At 55.4% G+C, this 14,090-nt stretch overlaps 2 protein-coding genes across 2 annotated transcripts in view; both read left to right on the forward strand.

The window, feature by feature from the left end:
* The window catches only part of SNRPD3 (small nuclear ribonucleoprotein D3 polypeptide 18kDa), a 56,313-nt gene extending 45,894 nt beyond the window's left edge, over positions 1-10,419 (forward strand). Inside the window, exons 6-7 of the transcript XR_001000029.1 lie at positions 8,390-8,459; positions 10,404-10,419. The gene's annotated coding sequence lies outside the window, so the exon portion shown is untranslated. The remainder of the gene's footprint in view (positions 1-8,389; positions 8,460-10,403) is intronic.
* Positions 10,420-10,751: 332 nt separating this feature from the next.
* Positions 10,752-14,090, forward strand: part of LOC105500443 (gamma-glutamyltranspeptidase 1-like) — a 15,275-nt gene continuing 11,936 nt past the window's right edge. Inside the window, exons 1-2 of the mRNA XM_011925950.1 lie at positions 10,752-10,973; positions 11,520-11,684. Of these exons, the coding sequence (XP_011781340.1) occupies positions 11,524-11,684 (161 nt within the window). The 5' untranslated portion in view covers positions 10,752-10,973; positions 11,520-11,523. The remainder of the gene's footprint in view (positions 10,974-11,519; positions 11,685-14,090) is intronic.

A 14,090-nucleotide genomic window follows, 5' to 3' on the forward strand; every position in this document is an offset into this window, starting at 1 on the left:
CAAATAGGCCGGGCATGGTGGCTCACGCCTGTAATCCCAGCACTTTGGGAGGTCGAGGCAGGTGGATCACTTGAGGTCAGGAGCTGGAGACCAGTCTGGCCAACATGGTGAAATCTTGTCTCTACTAAAAATACAAAATTAGCTGGGTGTGGTGGCAGAAGCCTGTAATCCCAGCTACTTGGGATGCTGAGGCAGGATAATCATCAGCTAAACCCGAGAGGCAGAGGTTGCAGTGAGCTGAGATCACGCCTCTGCACTCCAACCTGGGCAATAGAGAGACTCTGTCTCAAAAAAAAAAAAAAGATAAAGGCTACAAATAGACAGTCAGATGAAGAGATACATAGGGTGAGGACTGGAAGACTCCCAAGTACAGAAGTTTCTGTCCTGGTGGAGTTGGACACGTGGATGAGTTGGGGTTTTTTATTGTTGCCCAGGCTGGAGTACAGTGGCACTAACTTGGCTCACTGCAACCTCTGCCTCCCGTGCTCAAGTGATCCAGCCCCCTCAGCCTCCCAAGTAGCTGGGACCACAGGCATGTGCCACCATGCCCAGCTAATTTGTTTTTTTTAGTTTTGAAGAGATGGGGTCTGTCTATATTGCTCAGGCTGGTGGTCAACTCCTGGGCTCAAGCCATCCACCCATCTCGCCCTCCCAAAGTGCTCTAATTATAGGCATGAGCCACCGCACCTGGCCGTGGATGAGTTCTTATTCACCTTCCTGTCAGCCTCCACATGAAGTTCCCCAAACCCTGTCCTCTTGGGCCTTTTTAAAAATGAATTAATTAAAAAATTAAGGACAGGGTCTCACTATGTTGCCCAGGCTGGTCTTGATCTCCTGGTCTCAAGTGATCCACACACCTCGTCCTCCCATAGTGCTGAGATTACAAGATTAGAGATGCCAGCTGTCAGGTGGCTAGGTAGATTCAGTGTAAAGTCCTAGAAGATGCATTTTAGTAAAAACAGCCACCTGACAGCTGGCATCCATCCATTCAGTGAAGATTGCTGGGCACTGTGGATACTGTGAAGGAGGTAGCAGTAGCAGCTGGCCTGCAGAGTGAGGTGCAGTGCCAGAGGGCTTCAGGAGGAGGTGGCATTGTGATTGGTGTCTGAAGAATGCCTCAGGCCATGACAATGGAGCCAGTGCAAAGTCCCAAAGATCAGGAAGGAGCAAGAGGAAAGGATAGTTCATATCCAGGCACACCCCTCCAGGAAAAAAAAAAAGAGGAAAGGACGGGCGCCAGCAAGGTAGGACAAGGGGGGCCTCTAGAGTGTTTTCTTCCCAGTAGGGGAGGGGTGTGCTCAGATTTACATGCTGAGCGCCTGGACTGCAATAGGGAAACAGCAGAGGGGCTGGGGCCTGTGATTGGGAGTCTCCAGGTGAGAGGATTGGCCCTTGGGGACTGGGGGTCAGGTGAGGCTGGGAGTGAGGTGTAGAGGCAGGAGCAACTGGACAGGACCAGTGAAGATGCAGGGGCGGCTGCCCCGGGCTAGACTCTGGCTGCTGTGGCTGTTGGAGGTCTGAGGAAGTAGCCGCTTAGCTCAGACTTGGGCACGTCCACCTGGCATGTCTGAAACATTAGCCAGCAGGGGTGCAGACTCGTCAGTGAGAGCATTCCTGAGCCCAGCATCCAAGAAGCAAAGGAAGTCGGGAAGGTGCTGCTAAGAGGTGGAGAAGGTCCCCAAAAGTCCAGGTGGGAGCATGGCGTGCATGGAAAGTGCTGGGCAGTTTTGGCATCAGTGAAGTCACGGGGGGCTGTGTGTGAACAGGTAGGGTTGGGCGTCACCAGGGAGCTTTGAGACAGGAGTGGGTTGGCTGTTTTGGAGATCAGGCCATGGCTTGGTGTCGGGACTGGGGTATGGACAGTCTTCCTCCACCCCTAACCCCTCCTTGGAGCTTTGAGACACCGCAGATAATTAGCAGGTGATGTGATAAATACTACCTGTGGAGGGTGCCTTGGGCAGCGAGGACAGCTCTGCTCTGTCCTGCTCTGAGCTGCTCATCAGGAAAGGACAGAAGCTCCTACAGGCCCAGTGTTGGAGCCTGGCCAGACCCTGTGAGGCCTCAAAAGTAGCAGGTGCCTCCTACAGTCTGCGCGTGGCCATCTCAGGGAATCCACCCAGCAACTGTTCTAGTTATCCCTCCTTTTCAGGTAGGAGACTGAGGCCAGGAAGGGAAAGGCTGCTGTGATACCCACACTTTCAGTGGCTGGGGTTGAGTTTGAACCCAGGGACTCTAGGGCCCATGCCTCTGCCATCCTGCCTCTGAGTTTGGGGAGTTGGACTTGGTCCACCAAGTGCTGGGCCAGCCCTGCTGCTGGGTGCTCCCAGGCATTCACAAGCTGACAATTCTGAAGGGCCCACACACTTGGCCGTGCTGCAGCCTGTGCCCTCACATCAAAGGTGGGTGCTGGAATAGCAAATGCTGCAAATGGCACTGGGGGTGTTGGCCAGGCTCTGGGGGCACAGGAGCTCTGTCTATGCCCACAGTTGGCCTGTGCTGACCTCCCTCCATCACAACTGAGTGGCATCCGCCCTTTCATTGAGCTGAAGTCTTCCTTCCATCCCTTCAATGTGGTGTTTGTGGCTCAGAGAGGCTGTGGCCAGGTACAGGATCTGGGGTGGCCCCTGCTTCTCTGCTCTGTGGCCTTAGACAGTGGGCAGGATCTGAGGTCAGGCCCACCTGCAGCAGGTGTTACAAAGAGGCAAATTGGGGCTTAATGTTTGGAAGAACTTGCCAACCAACTATAGTCCTGCTGTCTTTGAAGGTAGTGAGCTCCCCATTGGGGAAGGTATGTAAGCCAACCTTTCTGGGATGCTGGAAGATCAGAGATCAAACACTTGAGATTCTGTGATCCTAATATTGAGTCAAATGCTATGATGCTTGGATTTAAAGTCAGTTTCATTTAGCCAGTTTACCAAGTGTCTCCTTGGTGCAGGACACCAGGAAACACAAAATATCCTGGATAATACTGGATTTCTGGCTCCCAGGGGTCCCTCAGATGTTGTTCCAGTGGTTCTGGAGTATGGGCCAGGCATAGCTTGCATCTGGACCCATCAGCATTGCTCGCTCAATGTGAGCTTCATGACTGCAGTTCGGCATGTCACCCCACCATGCGCCCTCCTACCCTGCCCCGCCATAACCCTCACCATGGCCCACTCAGGGCACAAGGCTTTCTGGGTGATTCCTGGTACTCAGTGTGGTCAGTTTCCTGGACCTGACAGTGGGGTGGACCTGCAATGAGACGCCAGTTGCAGGAAGTGGTTTGCACAGACTTCCTGGTGTCATGGGTCACTGTCTTGCCAAGTGGCTTTGGGCAGGTCCCTTCTCCTCTCAGGCTGCAAGTTCCTATGCCAGGAGCTTGTTTTCCCAGATACAGAGATGGGGCAGATCCCATCCTGTTGAAACAGACAGGGCTGTGGAGGCCACGGTGGGCTCACTTCTCAGAAGGGCCGTGTGGCTGGATGCTGAGCCAGGCACTGGACTGGCCCCTTGCGCCTCCTGTCAGGCTGAGGCCCCCGAGGCAGTGTGGGCTGCTGGTGCCAGCACACAGGGGTGATAAGGAGATGAAAGTCACTAGGATGGTGGGGCGGCACCCACCCCGGACTGTGTTGGCAGCTGTCCCTGGCTGGAGGCCAGCTTGGCCCTGGAACACTCCTCAAAGAACAAGGACACAGAGAGCCAGCTCAGCCAGCCTCCATCTAGCACCCCAATCAGCACTCCCTTCTTCCCATGACCCCTGCCCTTTGCCCAGCTCCTGGAACTGGTCAAGGAGCTAATGGACACCCACCAGGGTCTTAATGAGTGAGCCAGGGTTAATGGGTTACTGGGCCCGGTGACACATTCACCAGCCTCCCAGGGATCTCAAAGTCCAGACTGCCCTGGCCTTGAAGGTCTTAGCTCGGCCACCTCCTTTTCCAGCCTTGACACCTCGGGACTCAGGAAGGGCCTAGGGTGGTCAAGAGATCCCCTGCAGCCCTCACTTCCTGGAAAGGGCTCTACTTCCTGGCCTTCAGGGTCAGGTGGTTCCTTCTGCCTGGCAGGTCCTCCCCAAATCCAATCCCAGCTTGGGCTGGATTCCCAAGGCCCCTATTCTGGTTGGTGTCTGCCCCTCTCCTAGGGCTCTTCCCCCTGGGGTGACCGTACTGTCTCATGCCCAGCCAGGTCGGGGCATGAGACCTGGAGAGAAGAATCTGGAGGGGCCAAGATTTGATGGGAGAATGAATGATAGAATGAAAGAAGGAATTTAAGCATGTGCCTTGCTAAGAGTGACAATTCTGGCAGGCTGAAGATCATGTGTGGACCTCGATCTGAGGGCTGAGAGGCTTGGGCCTGCCAGCCCTGTGGGGGCACCCACCCCATCTCATCTCGTTGAATAGTGCAGAGCAGGTGAGGGCATGATGGACAAATGGGCCTCATCCCCCTGCTTCAACTGTCTGGGGTCCTCTGTCAGCCTGTCTGCTCAGACCCCTGAAATTGGGGGTTGAGGAAGGACCCTCCTGGATTGTGTGACTCCCTTCAGCCCAGGTGACCAGGGTGCTTGGAGTGACATCCCCTAGACCTCCCGCCTGTAGCCCTGTAAGTTGGGGAGAGGGCCTGTTAGGAGAGGCATCCCTGCCCCAGGGTTGTAGAGGTGATCTAGGCTCCTCAGACCTTGTGGGGCCTCAGATGCTTACATCTCCAGCCCCTTCTGGCATGGGCGTCTGGCTGCATCCCAGCTCTGTGGCCCCATCTCCCAGGGAACCTTTGGGCTAATCTGCCTCCTGCTGAAACCCGGCCACATTCAGCTCCACCAAGGCCTTCAGAGCTCAGGTCTCTCATTCAGGGTTTGAGACCCCACCGGACTCAGACCTGCAGCCATCCCAGATCACACAGCCCCAGGGATGGGACCAGGAGCCAGCCCATGTCCCACCTGGAGCAGTTCCTGTGCCTTTAAAGCCTTCCCTCCCCCCCACCCCGCCCCACCCACCCCCGGCCACTAGGGGAGGGAAGGAGGAGCTGGGCCACAGCAGGGAATCTTATGTTGGTTTGCTGGATGACTGCACCAGGAGTCGGGTGAGCCAGGAAGTGAGGGCAGCTGGCTGTGCCCCAGTGCTGTGTGACCCAGAGGCGCCACTCACCCTCTCTGAACTGGTGAACATCATAGGTGGGGAAGCTCAGGCCAGGGGACTCCCGGGAGTGTCTGGAGGCCTGAGTTCCATTCTCAGCTCTGCCATATGCTTGCTGTGCTCTAGAGGAGCTCCTCTTCCTCTCCGCGCCTCAGTTTATGCGCCTGTGCGGTGGGAGTGAGTTGCACTTCAGGGTGAAGGGGGTGAGACTCGTGTGGGCGCACCCTGCAGAAGGATCCCACAGGTGGGCAGAGCCCTGGGTTCTTTATCCGACTGGGTCTGGGCTGGGGGGGCCTCCGTTTCTTGACTGATGAGTGGGTTTGAGTGAGGTGTGCAGGTGGGTGAAGGAGGGCTGGGGGGAGTCACCTGACTTACGCGAAGACACCCTTGAGACAGCTGTGGCTTCTTGGAATTAAGAGGGAAGAGTGCAGCATGGAGAAACTGAGGCCCGGGAGGACTTGGCAGCCCTGAGTGGGGGTGGGGGTGGGGGTCAGCTCTGGAGTAGAGCCAGAGCTGTGATGGGGTTGGGGGACCCTGTGTCCTTGGGCTGTGCTTGTCCCACTCCTGGGCTCTGTCTGTGGCTGTGGATTGGGGTGGGACAGGGCCGGTTGTGCGAGGGGTCATTGCCCAACTCCAGGGGCCCCTGCCACCTCTCAGCTCTCTATATAGGGATACATACAGTTCTTTCAACAGGTTTCCAGCAGGTAGTGGTTATTAAATCTTACTGAAGGGGTGTTTTTTCTAATTGTCAACTCTGTGCCGCAAGGGTGGAACCTGTGAGAGACGGATTCCAACTCCAGGTCTGGGTGGTAAGCGTCCGGTCCAGGGGTGTAGACAGGCCTGGGGAAGCCCCAGAGATCTGTGCGTTTTCATACCCAGGGGTAGTGACTCCATGTTCAGGGCTGTCAGCGTAAGGCGTGGGTGGGTCCTGGGCTTACCTGCAGGTCTGAGACCTCCTGGGGCCCGCTGACCTCGGTAAATCCCTTTTGTGTAAGCTTCAGTTTCCTGCTGTGAATGGGGTTGCGGCTGTGCTCCAGTTTCACCCTTGTGGCTCCGGGGTTGTGGTGACAAAGCCATCAAGCTGGGTTGGAGACTGGCTGCCATGTCTACCTCTTCCTCATACTCCTCTCTCTGCTGCATCCTGGGAAGCTGCTCAGCTCAGCCTAGATTAGGCTCAGTTGTGTGTGTGTGCACGTGCTTGCACGTGTGTTGGAAGTGTGTGGTACTGACACCAGAGTCAGTGTCTCTGGGTGAGTGAGGCTTGCACATTTCTGGGGACAGGAAACTCACTACCTTATGTGCCCAGGACAAGAGCTGTGGGGTCTGGAGAAGACTTCTAGGCCAACCCCTGCAGTCTTTCCTCAGGTGACATGGCTTCCCCAGACCCACTTTCCTGGAGGTGCCCTGTCTGCATTCAAGGGGTAGAAGGCTGACTGGGACAGAATGGGACACACTCAGCATGTGAGGAAAAGCCTCCTTCATTCTGTAGGCCTTACCTCTGCTGACATGACCTTTGATAAAGTGCCTCCCTTCCTGTCTCCCCACTTTGGAACCCTCACCTGCTGCCAGGCTTCAGCTGTGCCCTATCACAGGCAGCTCTCTGTCTCCCTACTTTCCCCAGCCCAGGGTTTTCCTTTTGGGGTCAGCTGCGGGGGTCTGGGCCATCGTTTGCCCACTCAGACATTCTTCCTGCCCACCTGCTGCTGTGAATGCTGCATGTCTCATATGCTCTCAGGCAGAGAGGAAACTGCTGAGCCGGCCAGGGCAGGGGACAGAGCCCTGTGACTCTCCACTTTAGACCCCTCCCAGCTGACTGCCGTGGAATGCAGCCACTTAGCAGGGCCAAATCCCCTGAGGTTCCTGTCTGCTGTCTAGCCTTCAGGGACAGGTCATGGGGCCTTGGTTCCCGCCCTGTCATCTTCCCAGTCACCCTGATCTTCAGGGGGAGGAACAGCCAGGGAAAGGGTTTGGTCATGGCACCTCCACCCTAGGGCTATTGAGGATCTCTCAGTTGTGTGTCTGGTGGGTTCTGTCCAGAGCCCATTTGAGAACAGTGGGTGACAGGACAGGCCTATGTGACCCAGGCAGGCAGCAATATTGGGTCAGCCTTCGTGTCCCTTTCTGTCAGCTGGGGCAGCCTGGAAGGATGATTGTGGGGTAGGTGTTATGGGCACAGAATAGACCTCAGGTGGAGGCTGCAGGGGCTCTCCGGCACTGTAGGCACAGCAGGCCCAGGAGCAGGGAAGGAAGCCATGACTCGTGGAGCCTCTGGCCCATATCCTTGGCAGATGAGGGCCACAGGGGAATGGGCAGCAGTGTCCAATGTCCCCTGGGCTGAGCCCACAGCTGTTCCTGGCTCAGAGTTCTTGGTGGGCTGGTCAGGGACATGCAATAACTTGGGGCAGTTACCAAGTGGCCAAGCCTGTGCTGCTGGGCTGTGTGAGCTTGGGCCAGCTCAGGCCCTCTCTCGGCCCTGCCTTTCTGGGCTGTTCAGGTGGTTCCTTGGGCCTGGAGTGCTAATGTTTCTGGATGGGCAGCAGAACCGGTCTGCACTCAGGGCCCCAGGCCATGTTCCCGGAACACACCTTTAGCATTGACATCAGGGTATGGTGAGGCCTCTTAGGCTGGGTTCTGGTCTGGTGCCAGGGGCACCACTACTCCACTGCCTCCAGAGCCATCTCTGGGACACTGGCTGTGAGTTCAGATGTTCTGAATAGGGACAGGGAGAGCCAGAGGGGGACCCAGCCTGGGGCTGGCTGGAGGGGCTCGTGGGCAGACAGCGCCCTTTGGAGGGAACTGAGTCTGGAAGGAAACCCTTTCCCTGGGTCACAGCTCCTGGCACCCAGGGCCCTCCCAGGGCTGCGTGAACTTTAGTCACATGGTGACAGGCCGAGTCACCGTGCCAAGTCACTGTGCGCCTCCTTGCTGCTGTGACGTCAGCTTCCCCATCCTCCCAGCCAGGCTGGACCTCTGTGAGAGGCCTGCCTGTCCTGCACCCTGTGCAGATGCCTCCCACTGTCTGCTGGGGCTGATGGGCACCCCCGGCTGGTCTCTTGTACTAGGTAAGCTCATGGGTCCTCCGGCTGCTCCTGCTCCTTCCCTGCCTCTGCTCCTCCTCGGAGGTGGCCACCCCCAGATCCCAGTCCCAATTCAGAGGCTCCCTGAGGAGCACTGCAGGGGGCCGCAGGCGTGGCTCTGAGCCACTCTGGAGAGTTGGGGGGGGGCCCAGTCAGTTCTGTGGCTGGGACTTTCCCAGGCAGACAAGTCTGTTTCTTCCTCCCCAGCGGGTGCAGCCCAGAACTGTCTTCTGAGGAAGAGGTGCTCTCCTGCGTCCCCACTGTCCCCAAGCCTCAGGTAAGCCCATCAGGGTCACAAGGAAGGGGATCTGGGTTTGTGGCCAACCATGGCAACTGACCTACTTTCTAGCCTCAGTTTCCCCTAGGGTGTGCAGCTCTCACACTGTTTGGGTGACAGCCAGCCCTCTGGGCTTGGACATTCTTTCAGTGAGTCTTGAGGGTGGAGGGATGGGAAATGGAAGCCCAGGGCCTCAGCAGGGTGTCTTCCTCTGAGCTGGGGACATCTGCCTGTGGGAGGCTGGGCCCAACCTCCCTTGCTAACCTGCCCTGGGAGGAAGTGACAGGGCCCAGCACTGCCTACTCCCCTCCCCATGCTTCCTGGCTGTCTGAACCTGGCTGGGTGTCCCCTGCTCCTCCAGGAGCCTACTTGGGCCTTTGGGTAGACAGATTAACAGACAGGGGAGGCTGGGTCATGGTTGGGCCACCCCGGGACCCTGATGGGGGGGCTCAACTCATGACCCCGAGCCTGGGAGAGATGAGGCCGTGCCTTCCAGGGCACTCAGCATGACCTGGCCCAGTGGACGGGACTGGGTAGCTTCCTTGGTGCAGGGGGTTGTCATGCTAGGATGGGGCACCGACCAGGCCAGGCCCCTACCCCATTACATGTGGTGGAAATGTCCGTTTGTTTTGTTTTGTTTTTTGCTTTTTTTTTTGAGATGGAGTTTCACTGTTGTTGCCCAGGCTGGAGTGCAGTGGTGCAATCTTGCCTCACTGCAACTTCCGCCCCCCGGGTTCAAGCAATTCTCCTGCCTCAGCTCCCAAATAGCTGGTATTACAGGCACCTGCCACCATACCCAGCTCATTTTTTGTGTTTTTAGTGGAGACGGGGGTTTCACCATGTTAGCCAGGCTGGTCTCAAACTCTTCACCTCAGGTGATCCACTTGCTTCTGCCTCCCAAAGTGCTGGGATTATAGGCATGAGCCCTTGCATCCGGCCATGTGATGGGAATGTCCTGTGTCCATAATGGATGCTGCACTTTGCTGGTCCAGCTCCTGAGTCTCCTTGGACCTCCAGGAATCAGTGTTTCTATCAGGAACCCTTAACCCTGTCTCAGACTCCCTGCTGGAACCCAGGGTGTTGGAGTGGCAAGAGGGCTGTCAGGCCTGGTGAAGGGTGTGAGCTGTCCCATGGGGCAGGGAGGAGGCAGGACCTGTTCTGTAGCTGGACAGACAGAGCCCTCTAGCTGCTTTCTGAAAGACTGACGGGCAGGTGATGTTGGAGGGAGTGCAGGCAGGGGCTCTGAGGGAGTTCAGGTCAGAAACAAGTGGCACCTGGATTTAAGCTGTGGTGGTCACGGTGGGGATGAGGGGCTGCTTCGGGTTTTGCTGGGGATGTGGGGTGCTGTGCTGCTGCATGACTACTCCCAGTCCCCTCTGCTCTTGGTGTCTGCATTCAGGGCTGGGAGGCGGTCAAATGTTTCACACTATTGGCCCCGGGCCTGCCAAGCCTGGGGAGGTGGCCACCCTTCCATGATGGCATTTGGATGTTCCTTATATGTGGGGAGGGCACAGGGGCTCCATTCCTAGACCACCTCTGGGACAGTGTGTCTGGCTCTGAGGTCAGATGCTCTGCCCTGGGACAGGGTGGAGTGGAGGGGAACCCAGCTTGGGGCTCATTGGAGGGGCTTGCTGGCAGACACTGCACTTTGTGGGAAACTGAGTGTGGGAGGGGGAACCCCCTACCTCTGTCACCACATCCCTCTTCGCTGTTGGGGTCATACCTGTCACCTACTGCCATAGCCATGAGACTTCCCAAGGGTCACTGCTGCACCTGACTGCACAGCCCGGAAGGGAGTCCACAGGGGACATACAGTGAGCAAGAGACCGGTGCCACTCAGGCCTCCTGGGGGTGCCCCCAATGCAGCCATGATAATAATCACAGCCACCATTCACCAAGCCCTTCCCACAGTCTAACCTACTCTATTCACAACACTCTCAGCAGCAAGGCAAGTGAGGTGCTGCCGTCATCCAGACTGGACAGTTCATTAATTTGCCTGAGGCCCCACTGATTTGCCTGAGTGGCAAGTCCAGCCTCAGAGCAGGGCAGGCTAGCTATGCTCCATGAGTCCCCTTTGGTATGCTTACCATATGCACATCCTGGGCTTGCACAGGAATGCCCTGTCTCCTCCGTGCCCTGCTCTGTGCAAAACCCTCTTTAAGCTATGCCTGGGAGATATGCTGAGAGAATTCATGGAAACAAATGTGTTACTGACAGCCTCTTTGCCTCCAGAGTTCAACTGGAGACCAGAGAAATCAGCTAGAGGCAGAAGGAGGTCACACGGAGTCCCCCAGAAAGGACTGGGCTACGCGCGCTTCAGGTAACCTTCTTGACCTTTAGGAGAATGAGAAGGCTGCCTGACCAGAGAGTCTCTGAAGAAGATTCTGTGGCTACATGCTCCTGCAGAGTGTGAGGGAGACCCTGGTTATTTCCTCAGCTGTTTCCATCAAATCCTCCCATCTTTTGTGGCCAACACCCGAGGCAAGGCTTGGTGCCCCCGTCTGCTGCTGGACAGTAAGTCCTGGCTCCATGGCAGTGAATCTGTGGGGTGCTCTGATTGTGGGCACTATGGAAGCTAAACCCCACGCTCCAGGTGGGGTGGAGGGTCCTCAGGGGACTCCTGGACAGTGCCAGACTCTGGGCTGAGGTGGGGGACACAAGAGAAACCAGGCCAGGCCCATCCCTACCAGAGCTTCTCCCTAAGCAGTGGAGGCTCAGCCACTGTGAGAAGGTAGACAAGGCCCTGCAGAAAGAGGGGTGTGGAAATATGGGGGCTCCCAGGAAGGGCCCCTGCTGGAGATGGGGTTCTTACCAGGATGGACTCTGAAGATAAGCAGGGAGGATTTGGGAGGGCAGAGATGAGGCCCAGAGCTTCTGACAGAGTGCATGGCCTGGGCAAAGGTCTAGGGGCCGGACAGCCTGCACGAGTTCTGGGAAGTGGGAAGGAGACACAGGGCTTGTGTTTATGAGGCCTGACTTTCGACTGTGCCCTGTTGGGGAGGGACCAGGGAATATCTGAGGCTGGACCTGACCCTGCTCCTTACCCTGTGGGTGCAGCAGAGCCATGAAGAGGTTAGTGGTGCTGGGCCTGCTGGCCGTGGTCCTGGTGCTGGTCATTGTTGGCCTCTGTCTCTGGCTGCCCTCGGCCTCCAAGGAACCTGACAACCATGTGTACACTAGGGCTGCCGTGGCTGCAGATGCCAAGCAGTGCTCGGAAATTGGGAGGTAAGTGGGGCAGGGCATGGGGGCATGGACCATGAAAACTGGGCAAGTGGAACTGAGCAATACCTTCACCCCTCTGAGACTCAGTTTCCCCACATGTAAGCTTTGTTTGGACTCTCTCAGTAGCCTCTGGTAAGGGGACGGTGACTCTGAAAGCAGGGTTTGGGTGTCCTAGAGCCAAACAGGGCCCCTTTTCTCAGTTCTAAGAGTCTCTTTCTCTTTGGAATAAACTCCACTGTTTTATTGTTTGGTTGTTATTTTTACTTATTTCTATTTATTTATTTATTGAGACGGAGTCCCGGTCTGTCACCAGGCTGGAGTGCAGTGGTGTAATCTCAGTTAACTGCAACCTCTGCCTCCCAAGTTCAAGTGATTCTCATGCCTAAGCCTCCCAAGTAGCTGGGATTACAGGCATGTGCCACCACACCTAGCTAATTTGTGTGTGTGTGTGTGTTTCTTTTTCCGAGACAGAGTCTCACTCTGTCACCCAGGCTGGAGGGCAGTGGTGCAATCTCGGCTTACTGCAACCTCCACCTCCCGGGTTCAAGTGATTCTCCTGCCTCAGCCTCCACAGTAGCTGGGACTACAGGCTTGTTCTACCATGCCCGGCTAATTTTTGTATTTTTAGTAGAGACAGGATTTCACTATGTTGGCCAGGCTGGTCTTGAACTCCTGAACTCATGATCCACCTGCCTCTGCCTCTCAAAGTGCTGGGATTACAGGCATGAGCCACCACACCCGGCCTAATTATGGTGTTTTTAGTAGAGACGGGATTTCACCATTTTGGTCAGGCTGGTCTCGAACTCCTGACCTCAAGTGATCCACCCACTTGGGCCTCCCAAAGTGTTGGGATTACAGGTGTGAGCCACCACGCCTGGCTTATTTTTTTTTTAAGGTGGAGTCTTACTCTGTCACCCAGGCTGGAGTGTAGGGGAGTGATCATCGCCCACTGCAGTTCAAACTCTTGGGTTTAAGTGATCCCCCTGCCTCAGATTCCTAAAGTACTGGGATTATAGCTGTGAGCCATGGTGCCTGGCCTCTACTGTTTTATTCTATTTTAGAATCCTATCTCATGTTATATACAAAGATCAGTTCCCTCCTAAAGACTTAAACAGAACAAATCTTATGTTTTTGATTTTTTGAGACAGGGTCTTGTTCTGTCGCCCAGGCTGGAGTGCAGTGGCATGATCATAGCTCACTGCAGCCTTGAACTCTTGGGCTTAAGCCACCTTTCCACCTCAGCCTCCTGAGTCACTAGAACTACAGGCGTGCATCATACTTGACTAATTAAAAAAGACTGTTTTGGAGAGATGAGGTCTCACTATATTGCCCAGGCTGGTCTTGAACTCCTGGCCTCAAGTGATCCTCCACCTTGGCCTCCCAATGTGCTGAGATTATAGGTGTAAGCCACCATCTCTAGTCGGAAAAAACAAAAACAAAAACAAAAAAAAAGTTATTAATAAAATATAGCAATTTCTTTTTTTGTCCCAATTATAAAAGTCATGTACATTTGTTTGCTTGAAAAAGAGGAAACTATCTGGGCGAGGTGGTTCACACCTGTAATCCCAGCACTTTGGGAGGCTGAGGTGGGCAGACCACCCAAGGTCAGGAGTTCAAGACCAGCCTGGCCAACATGGTGAAACTCCGTCCCTATTAAAAATACAAAAAAGTTAGCTGGGCGTGGTGGAATGCACCTGTAATCCCAGCTACTCAGGAGGCTGAGGCAGGAGAATTGCTTGAACCCAGGAGGCGGAGGTTGCAGTGAGCTAAGATCACGCCACTGCACTCCAGCCTGGGTGACTGAGTGAAACTCCATCTTAGAAAAAAAAAATGAAAAAGAAAGAGGAAACTGTAATCCCAGCACTTTGGGAGGTTGAGGCGATAGGATTGCTTTAGACCATGAGTTCAAGACCAGCCTGGGCAACATAGAAAGACCCTATCTCTACAAAAAGACAAAAAATTACCAGGCATGGTGGTTCTTACCTGTAGTTCCAGCTACTCAGGAGACTGAAGTGGGAGGATTACTTGAGCCCAGGAGGTCAAGGCTGCATTGAGCCATGACCATGCCACTGCACTTCATCCTGGGTGACAAAGTGAGACTGTCTTATAAAACAAAGGCCAGGCACAGTGGCTCACACCTGTAATACCAGCACTTTGGGAGGCCAAGGTCGGTGGATTACTTGAACCCAGGAGTTCTTGACCAGCCTGGGCAACAGGGCAAAATCCGATCTTTACAAAACACACAAAGAAACAAAATTGGCTGGGCGTGGTGGCATGTGCCTATAATCCCAGCTACTTGGGAGGCTGACTGAGGTGGGAGGGTCAATTGAGCTCAGGAGATTAGGCTGCAGTGATCTGAGATCACACCACTGCACTCCAGCCTGAGCAACAAAGAGAGACTTTGTCTCA

Source organism: Colobus angolensis, unplaced genomic scaffold (genome assembly GCF_000951035.1).
Source record: "Colobus angolensis palliatus isolate OR3802 unplaced genomic scaffold, Cang.pa_1.0 Scaffold663, whole genome shotgun sequence".
Classification (NCBI taxonomy): domain Eukaryota; kingdom Metazoa; phylum Chordata; class Mammalia; order Primates; family Cercopithecidae; genus Colobus; species Colobus angolensis.